The 10232-nt window shown below is 35.5% G+C and overlaps 2 protein-coding genes across 2 annotated transcripts; one reads left to right on the top strand and one right to left on the bottom strand.

The window, feature by feature from the left end:
• Positions 1–4829: 4829 nt before the first annotated feature.
• Positions 4830–6382, top strand: LOC145068274 (uncharacterized). The gene is made up of 4 exons (XM_079015227.1): positions 4830–4879; positions 4963–5439; positions 5552–6293; positions 6350–6382. Exons 1-4 carry the CDS (start codon positions 4830–4832, stop codon positions 6380–6382), a joined length of 1302 nt encoding a protein of 433 aa, XP_078871353.1.
• A 27-nt stretch (positions 6383–6409) lies between these two features.
• Positions 6410–8235, bottom strand: LOC145068272 (uncharacterized). The gene is made up of 2 exons (XM_079015226.1): positions 8186–8235; positions 6410–8102 (listed from the first exon to the last, which is right to left on the bottom strand). Exons 1-2 carry the CDS (start codon positions 8233–8235, stop codon positions 6410–6412), a joined length of 1743 nt encoding a protein of 580 aa, XP_078871352.1.
• Positions 8236–10232: the final 1997 nt, after the last annotated feature.

Below are 10232 nucleotides of genomic sequence, written 5' to 3'. Positions count from 1 at the left end.
TCCATACCGACGTCTACCGCCTGGCGTTCTTTCCCTCTCGTCAAACCCGCCTGAACAAGAAAACAAACGCAGCAAGGCAGCCATCGCCACCCTCCGTCGCCGTTGTTGTGGAGTCCCGGATGCCACCGCCATCACCGAGCTGCTGCTGCCCAGTCACCCTAGCCATCACCGGCCACTGTAAGTCCAAATCACCACCACCATTTGTAACCTTTGTATATGATTCCTCCGGTAACGACACATCGACGCGAACCTGAAGTGGGTCTCGTATTTTTTTTCGCGTTCTGTAACATGAACTGGGGAAAAACACGATGAAACACAAACATGACTTAAAGATATTTAAATAAAACCCTAAGCTTAGTGAAACTTACGACTTTAGCCCCTCCTATGACATAAGTCAGCAGTAAAGTCCAGACTTACTTTTATATTAATCAGGATTGCCCCCTCCAGCAGGAACCATAACAAATTAAGTCCTAAAACCCCAAATCAGTTTCGAACGTGCACATTTAGCCCCTGGTTTTGAGAATCATTTGCAAGATCAGTCCCTAGTGTATGATTTTGACAAAATCAATCCCTAGAGTTTAATTATTTAAACCAAGACCACCCTATACTTAATAATTAATACCAAAATTACCCTTTTTGGTTTATTAGGTAATATAAATAGACCCGGTCATTCGTTTTAAGGGCATAAAACGTCACGGAACGACATTCACGACAAATTCACTCTCGAGCCTCGTTCACGCTTCAAGGGTGAGTGTTTACGGCCCTTTTTTAATATTTTTACGCTTTGGGGGAGAATACATGTGCTATATATATTTATTGATCTTGACAAACACTTACCGATTTCAAAACTAGTTTATAAACATTATTTCATTAAATAATATTTTATTTACAAATAAACTAGTAATGTGACAACCCGAAAAACTTCTCGCATGCACTCTTCAATTCTTTCCAATATTAGACTTATTTTGCTATATAGTAGTACCCTTTAGAGTCTAATGAAGCGTTCTAAATGTGATATAATCAAGGTAGAAGTGTTAAAAAGGGTTAACTCGAAGTGTAGGAACCAAAACCGGGTCAAACACTCCAACATATGGAGTGTGCGGCCATACACTTGAGTGTGCGGCCACACACTCTTGTTTGCGGCCTCACACCTTCCCAACCGCACACTCTACCTATATATGCCACACATAGATCATTCTTGAACCCTTCCTTCACTTCTTCAAGCATAGAACACGAAAATCCTCTCAAGTATCATCCATTCTCCTTGAAGATCTTCATAAAAGGTACCAAGAACACCAAGAACACCAAGATCTTCATCTGGCCGCACACATGGCAGCACACACCACCTGGCAGCACACATGGCCGCACACAGGGCCGCACACATGTGCTGGCAGCACACTAGGTCGCACACCTGGCCGCACACACACATATGGTGTGTATTTTGGCCATACACCCTCTTGTATAGCTTTATAAACCCCCATACAATCATATATGATTATAACACTTCATTATAAGTATTTACTAGTCCCTAAGGTGGTCCCAAAATCATCAATTAGTTGTTCATAACACTAATTAAATCCATATATGTTCCTATATATGCTAAATAGGATTCGTGCGTGTTCTCAAGTCACCACTTGACACCTAGCACCAAATCCAACATTGTCATCAGAACCACTCACTACAGGTGAGTTCATACCCCTAATCAATATTTTAAATGATTTTAAATGCTTTAATGGGGGGGGATACAAGTAGAAACAAACATGTTATTGAATCATTGATATGTATTTTATAACTATGTTTGTCATTTAACAGATTTCACATGCTACAAAATGTGATGCATGAAATGGTTTTACATCTTAAAAACACATTGTTACTAAATGTTTTACCTTTGAAATGTTTATTAAAATGACATCAAGTCATTGCTAATTATTGTTCAAAACCCATACGATGTCTTACAAAACCATTTTACATTCTTGAACTAAACTATGCATATACACTTATATTCTTATATGGGTATTGATGTTATAGTTTAAATCTTTCATTTAGTTCCCCACACCCTTGAGTAGTAAGAGTGTATAAACCTACATGATCAACCAATTACATTACAGTAAATTATCATAGGGATAATTTGAAGATATCAAACATTACTTCTATTACAAGGAATCACACAAGAGTCAGTTCATTCATGAGTCTATACTAGTACATTACCTGATACATGAGTACTTACAGATGTTTACCTGATACATGAATATGTTTACATATACTTACCTGTTACATGGACACACATACTTGAATACCATACAGGAACACTTTTACATAGGTGCATTATCCTGTATTCGCTTACCTGGATACTTGTACTTAGGACTACGAGGATGATTTATTAGTACTTACTGTGTAAATTATCTTTCCTATCTCGGTTCAATGAGATAGCTTGGCGGGACTTACCATTCCGAACCCCACTGATTAGCACTAGTGGTCGATGACCATCTACGGAGGTCTAAGGTTACTACTTATATTAGGTAGATCGATCGGGACTAACCCTTCCACCCACCTGCTGCTGCTACAGGGGACAATTGGACAATCTTCGGATGTTCATCAGGTTACATATTTCGCTTATTGCGATGATTGTGTTACTCCTAGTACCCAGCGATGACACTTACATTAATACTTGTTTTGGACAATTTTCGGATGTTCATTAGGTTACATATTTCGCTTAATGCGATGTTGTGTTTGTCCTAGTACCCAGTGACAACACTTACAGTAGTACATTTTCCTGTTTACACTACAAGAAAAAGTCGAAATAACTACGGAAATTCGCTACGAACGTAGAAACCATAGTTATTCTGCTATGGAATATGCTACGGAATGGCTTGTCGTTGCTATTTTGCTATGGAATTTGCTACATAATTACATTCCGTAGGTAACATTTGGATAACTACGGAATTTTGCTACAGAATTTAAAATTGTAGCTATTCTACTATGGAAGATGCTACGAACAAGTTAGACATAGGTGTATTGGCTACGGAATTAACTATGGAATTGCATTCTATAGCTAACATTTGGATAACTACAGAATTTTGCTACGAAGTCGTAATCCGTAGTTTTCATGCTACAAAATTTGCTACATAATTATGAGGCGTAGGTATTTTGCTACAATTGTTGCTACATATTAAATTTTGTAGTTAGTTTGCTACAAAAATTGTTACGGGGTCAAAATCTGTAGCTATGTCGCTATAGAATTTGCTACAAGATCGAAGGTCGTAGCTATTATACTATAATATAAAAACCTTAAATATTATACAATAGAAGTTTCCAATATGCAATTTTAAGTGTTTGGAGGTTTCTCAAGTAAAGTTTAATCCCTTAAAACTGAAATTCGAATTGCAATTTCTAATTACTTAATTAAAAATTATTTTTATATTTTAAACATTAAATAAAAATATAAATAACCAATATAAAGTAAAATACATTTTAGACCTTAGACCGATTTATGGTTTTTATAAAGTAAAATACATTTTAGACCTTAGACCGATTTATGGTTTTTAGTATTCACACTGAGGAAACCGATTCAAGGAAACCAAACCATCAGATTGTTTATGCATTTGTGTATACCAAACCAGATTGTTTATATATGCAGGTGTGTTTGTGTATAATGCGTGGTAAGGGCAAAATAAATAGAAGTGAATGTAAGTTGCTTTTTCCTGCCAGGGGTATTTAAGTCTTTTTATAGTTTTTTGAAGCCTTTAGTCCTCAATGGTCTAAAATCTAAATTAATAATCATAAAATTTGTACAACTAATTTTTTTATTTGAGCATTAATGTCGTTAATTTGTAGATTTTAGTATTTTTTTTCCTGCCAGGGGTATTTAAGTCTTTTTCAGTTTTTTTTCGAGCCTACAATTGTCAATGGTCTATAATTTGAATTAATAATGATACAATAAAAAATAAAAAAATATAAAACCCTAACTTAATTACCAAATCCTTTTTTTACATTCACATTCCCGCTCAAGATTTCCAAGCTTCCAATCTCCTTTGCGATTTTATCTCTGACGAAGGCAAGTACCTGCGATAATTCCTTTGATCTCTGGCATATTCGACGATGTCTCTCTTATCCTATGAGATTGACGATAAATTCAACCAACAACAATTCTTACCACCTCAATAATTCTGTGCCGCCCCTCAAAAATTCCCGAGAAGAAGGGATTTAATCTAGTTCTGGTACCAATTAAATTTCACACGAACTTGTTTTCTTTACATCCGAATTCTATAAAGCAAGGGCTTCAGTCAATTTCCAGGTTAGCATCCATATTACATGTAATGCTGTTTAATCACTTCCTTTGTGTAATATTTTCTTTCTTCTAGTTGTTTTGCATCTCCTGTGAACCTTCCAAATAGCCTCATGATTTCCTTATTTTCTTTCTTCCTCTGTGTACACTTTTCTTTCTTTGACATTTTGTAATTAAGTGTTAGCAATTGCACTTTTAGATCAGGTGCTAGTGATTTACATTTGTGTTTTCTCATAATATGAGTATTTTTTTTATATTAGTGAAATTGCCTGGAATACTCATTTTCTTCATATGTACATGTAATCTTAGTTGTTTGGTTTTCCTATTTTCGTTTCTGGACTGACTAAAATGCGCATTATATTTGGGAAAATTTTCATTAATGTTGTTGATGTGGTGATGCTTGCATATGTTTGCTACTTTACTACTATTTCTTAAGTTTTGGTGGGGTTTTGACTTATATTCCTATGATATAACCATGTTGTTTCTAATCTTTTGGTCCGGGTTTTGACTAAAATGCCCTTCATGTGTGGGCAAAATTTCATTAATGATGTTGATGCTATGGTTTCCATTGGACTTATGCCCAGATGTGGCTGGGTTCGTTAAGTGTCATTGTTAGTAGAATAATTTACTGTCTATTTTCGCATCTAACTTTTTTTTGTTATTTTGTTTTTTTACAGTTTTGGTCTACATACACGAATATTAGAAATGAGCAATACTGATCGGAATTGGATGTATGAAAGGCTAGACGCAGATGGATTCATATCTCCTATTTTCAGAAAAGGATTGAAGAATTTCATCGAATTTGCTTGTAGCAATCCAAGTTTTATGGATGGAGAAAAAATTAAATGTCCGTGCAAAAAATGCCTTAACAGACCATATCGAGAAGTTGAAGATGTAATGTTGCACTTGTGTAAGTTTGGTTTTATTCCAAACTACTATTTGTGGGATAGACATGGAGAAAAAACAACGGCTTGCACTTCATCACAGAAGGATGACACAACCATGAGTTTGAATGAACAACATGAACCGTCTTATAGGGAAATGGTTTTGGATGTTGCAGGCCCTGATTTCATGACAAGGCATATCGATGAGGAGCCAAATCCAGAAGATAAGAAATTTTTTGATATGCTTAAGGCTGCCGATAGAGAGTTGTGGTATGGTTGTGAAAAAGTAACACAATTGTCAGTTGTGGCTCGGTTATTGAATATCAAATCAGAATATCACATTCCTGAGCAATGTTTTGATTCAATTTGTCAATTGATGAAGGATAGTTTACCAAAAGGCAATACCATGGTTGATAGTTTATATGAGACAAAAAAAATTAATACAAGGACTTGGTTTGCTTGTGGAATTGATTGACTGTTGTATGTATGGATGCATGTTATATTGGAGAGGCGATAAAGATCTTGATCAATGCAAATTTTGTGAAGCGCCAAGGTTTAAAAAGTCAAGAAATTCTTTTAAGTGTTCACGTGTACCTTTCGCTCGAATGCATTATTTACCTTTGACTCCAAGGCTAAAGAGATTGTATGCTTCTCAAGCAACAGCTGCTTTTATGCGATGGCATGCTCAAGATCATGGACATGATACTGGAGTTATGTGTCACCCGTCTAATTCTGAAGCTTGGAAGCAATTTGATGTTATCCATCCATTATTTGCAGCCGAAAAGCGTAATGTTAGGTTGGGACTATGCACAGATGGATTTCAGCCCCATGGAACCTCAGGCTCACAACATTCAACATGGCCCATTATAATTACACCCTATAATTTGCCACCGTCTATGTGTATGAAAGAGCCTTACATGTTTTTTACTGCAATTGTGCCCGGACCTAAAAACCCTAAGCAAAAGTTAGATGTTTTCCTTCAACCTGTTATAGCAGAACTAAAAGATTTATGGGAAGAAGACACCGTAACTTATGATGTATCACTTAGACAAAATTTTCAAATGAGAGCCGCTTTAATGTGGACAATTAGCGAGTTCCCTGCATATGGCATGCTATCTGGTTGGGCAACTGCGGGTAAGCTAGCATGTCCACACTGTGGAAAATATTCACAAGCATTTAGGCTGCCAAACGGTCAAAAGATATCTTGGTTTGATTGCCATAGAAGGTTTCTTAAATTTGATCACCCATTCAGATTTAATAAGACAAAGTTCACCAAGATCCATATAGAACGAAGGGATCCTCCTCCAATTTTGAATGGCGCAAATATTTTAAGAGAAATTGAAGACTCGACATTAAGTTCTGTCACTTTTAACAAGCCAAAGTCTTCAATTTCTCTTAAAATATTTACGCCATTCAAAATTGGAGGAGGATCCCTTAGTTCTATATGGTTCTTGGTGAACTTTGTCTTATTAAATCTGAATGGGTGATCAAATTTAAGAAACCTTCTATGGCAATCAAACCAAGATATCTTTTGACCGTTTGGCAGCCTAAATGCTTGTGAATATTTTCCACAGTGTGGACATGCTAGCTTACCCGCAGTTGCCCAACCAGATAGCATGCCATATGCAGGGAAATCGCTAACTGTCCACATTAAAGCGGCTCTCATTTGAAAATTTTGTCTAAGTGATACATCATAAGTTACGGTGTCTTCTTCCCATAAATCTTTTAGTTCTGCTATAACAGGTTGAAGGAAAACATCTAACTTTTGCTTAGGGTTTTTAGGTCCGGGCACAATTGCAGTCAAAAACATGTAAGGCTCTTTCATACACATAGACGGTGGCAAATTATAGGGTGTAATTATAATGGGCCACGTTGAATGTTGTGAGCCTGAGGTTCCATGGGGCTGAAATCCATCTGTGCATAGTCCCAACCTAACATTACGCTTTTCGGCTGCAAATAATGGATGGATAACATCAAATTGCTTCCAAGCTTCAGAATCAGACGGGTGACACATAACTCCAGTATCATGTCCATGATCTTGAGCATGCCATCGCATAAAAGCAGCTGTTGCTTTAGAAGCATACAATCTCTTTAGCCTTGGAGTCAAAGGTAAATAATGCATTCGAGCGAAAGGTACACGTGAACACTTAGAAGAATTTCTTGACTTTTTAAACCTTGGCGCTTCACAAAATTTGCATTGATCAAGATCTTTATCGCCTCTCCAATATAACATGCATCCATACATACAACAGTCAATCAATTCCACAGGCAAACCAAGTCCTTGTATTAATTTTTTTGTCTCATATAAACTATCAACCATGGTATTGCCTTTTGGTAAACTATCCTTCATCAATTGACAAATTGAATCAAAACATTGCTCAGGAATGCGATATTCTGATTTGATATTCAATAACCGAGCCACAACTGACAATTGTGTTACTTTTTCACAACCATACCACAACTCTCTATCGGCAGCCTTAAGCATATCAAAAAATTTCTTATCTTCTGGATTTGGCTCCTCATCGATATGCCTTGTCATGAAATCAGGGCCTGCAACATCCAAAACCATTTCCCTATAAGACGGTTCATGTTGTTCATTCAAACTCATGGTTGTGTCATCCTTCTGTGATGAAGTGCAAGCCGTTGTTTTTTCTCCATGTCTATCCCACAAATAGTAGTTTGGAATAAAACCAAACTTACACAAGTGCAACATTACATCTTCAACTTCTTGATATGGTCTGTTAAGGCATTTTTTGCACGGACATTTAATTTTTTCTCCATCCATAAAACTTGGATTGCTACAAGCAAATTCGATGAAATTCTTCAATCCTTTTCTGAAAATAGGAGATATGAATCCATCTGCGTCTAGCCTTTCATACATCCAATTCCGATCAGTATTGCTCATTTCTAATATTTGTGTATGTAGACCAAAACTGTAAAAAAACAAAATAACAAAAAAAAGTTAGATGCGAAAATAGACAGTAAATTATTCTACTAACAATGACACTTAACGAACCCAGCTACATCTGGGCATAAGTCCAATGGAAACCATAGCATCAACATCATTAATGAAATTTTGCCCACACATGAAGGGCATTTTAGTCAAAACCCGGACCAAAAGATTAGAAACAACATGGTTATATCATAGGAATATAAGTCAAAACCCCACCAAAACTTAAGAAATAGTAGTAAAGTAGCAAACATATGCAAGCATCACCACATCAACAACATTAATGAAAATTTTCCCAAATATAATGCGCATTTTAGTCAGTCCAGAAACGAAAATAGGAAAACCAAACAACTAAGATTACATGTACATATGAAGAAAATGAGTATTCCAGGCAATTTCACTAATATAAAAAAAATACTCATATTATGAGAAAACACAAATGTAAATCACTAGCACCTGATCTAAAAGTGCAATTGCTAACACTTAATTACAAAATGTCAAAGAAAGAAAAGTGTACACAGAGGAAGAAAGAAAATAAGGAAATCATGAGGCTATTTGGAAGGTTCACAGGAGATGCAAAACAACTAGAAGAAAGAAAATATTACACAAAGGAAGTGATTAAACAGCATTACATGTAATATGGATGCTAACCTGGAAATTGACTGAAGCCCTTGCTTTATAGAATTCGGATGTAAAGAAAACAAGTTCGTGTGAAATTTAATTGGTACCAGAACTAGATTAAATCCCTTCTTCTCGGGAATTTTTGAGGGGCGGCACAGAATTATTGAGGTGGTAAGAATTGTTGTTGGTTGAATTTATCGTCAATCTCATAGGATAAGAGAGACATCGTCGAATATGCCAGAGATCAAAGGAATTATCGCAGGTACTTGCCTTCGTCAGAGATAAAATCGCAAAGGAGATTGGAAGCTTGGAAATCTTGAGCGGGAATGTGAATGTAAAAAAAGGATTTGGTAATTAAGTTAGGGTTTTATATTTTTTTATTTTTTATTGTATCATTATTAATTCAAATTATAGACCATTGACAATTGTAGGCTCGAAAAAAAACTGAAAAAGACTTAAATACCCCTGGCAGGAAAAAAAATACTAAAATCTACAAATTAACGACATTAATGCTCAAATAAAAAAATTAGTTGTACAAATTTTATGATTATTAATTTAGATTTTAGACCATTGAGGACTAAAGGCTTCAAAAAACTATAAAAAGACTTAAATACCCCTGGCAGGAAAAAGCAACTTACATTCACTTCTATTTATTTTGCCCTTACCACGCATTATACACAAACACACCTGCATATATAAACAATCTGGTTTGGTATACACAAATGCATAAACAATCTGATGGTTTGGTTTCCTTGAATCGGTTTCCTCAGTGTGAATACTAAAAACCATAAATCGGTCTAAGGTCTAAAATGTATTTTACTTTATAGAGTTTGAACTTTCATCCCAATATTAGATTTTGATATTCAATTTTTGAGGCTTTGTTCAACAATTTCCTGATTTAGCTAACAAACTTCTTTCTGATCTTATTTATGTATTCGGTTTCTAGAATTGATTCAAAATTCCCCTTCCTGTTCTTACATTTTAATTTAACAATTTGATTTGGGATTTCATTTCAAATTTTCATTGCAAATTATTATTGAACTTTTTTATGATTTTGATGGATCCGAGTCGACACGTCACTTATGTTTGTCTATGACTTTAATCGAACTTGGTGTCATTTTCTTGAGGCCAAATCCACAAATCTGAGATGGTTGTAATTAGCTAAATACAACATTGTCTTTATCCTCCCAATAAGAAATTGTCATTCAAAAAACTGTTATTCATCTCCCTAAATGAGCTCCCATTCATGGTATTTAAGGTGAAAAGCTATTTTATTTCGTGTGGGAGAAATTGATGATCCACATACTCAACTGGATTGATCCATGATATCCATACTTAACATTGCAAAAAATTTAAGGACGAAAGTCAAAGAATTCAAACGTTTTTTAGAATCTTTCGACAAAATTAAGAAAATGTACCACCGCAAATCAATGTTCTCCTCGTGTTATGAGTCCCTAACAAAGAAAATTTTATCAGAATCTTCAAGAGTGCA

Source organism: Lactuca serriola, chromosome 8 (genome assembly GCF_051521515.1).
Source record: "Lactuca serriola cultivar US96UC23 chromosome 8, Lser_US96UC23_V15, whole genome shotgun sequence".
NCBI classification, from domain to species: Eukaryota; Viridiplantae; Streptophyta; class Magnoliopsida; order Asterales; family Asteraceae; genus Lactuca; species Lactuca serriola.
Note: the sequence above shows the minus strand (reverse complement) of the source record. Positions and strands in the feature narration are given on the sequence as shown.

Coding starts and splice junctions, on each gene's coding strand:
- LOC145068274 (XM_079015227.1), top strand. CDS start 4,830: ATGATGTTGATGCTATGGTTTCCATTGGACTTATGCCCAGATGTGGCT. Junction 5,440..5,551: donor GCTGCCGATAGAGAGTTGTG/GTATGGTTGTGA, acceptor CAATTGATGAAG/GATAGTTTACCAAAAGGCAA. Junction 6,294..6,349: donor ATGGCATGCTATCTGGTTGG/GCAACTGCGGGT, acceptor ACAAGCATTTAG/GCTGCCAAACGGTCAAAAGA.
- LOC145068272 (XM_079015226.1), bottom strand. CDS start 8,235: ATGATGTTGATGCTATGGTTTCCATTGGACTTATGCCCAGATGTAGCT. Junction 8,103..8,185: donor TTATGCCCAGATGTAGCTGG/GTTCGTTAAGTG, acceptor GTTTTTTTACAG/TTTTGGTCTACATACACAAA.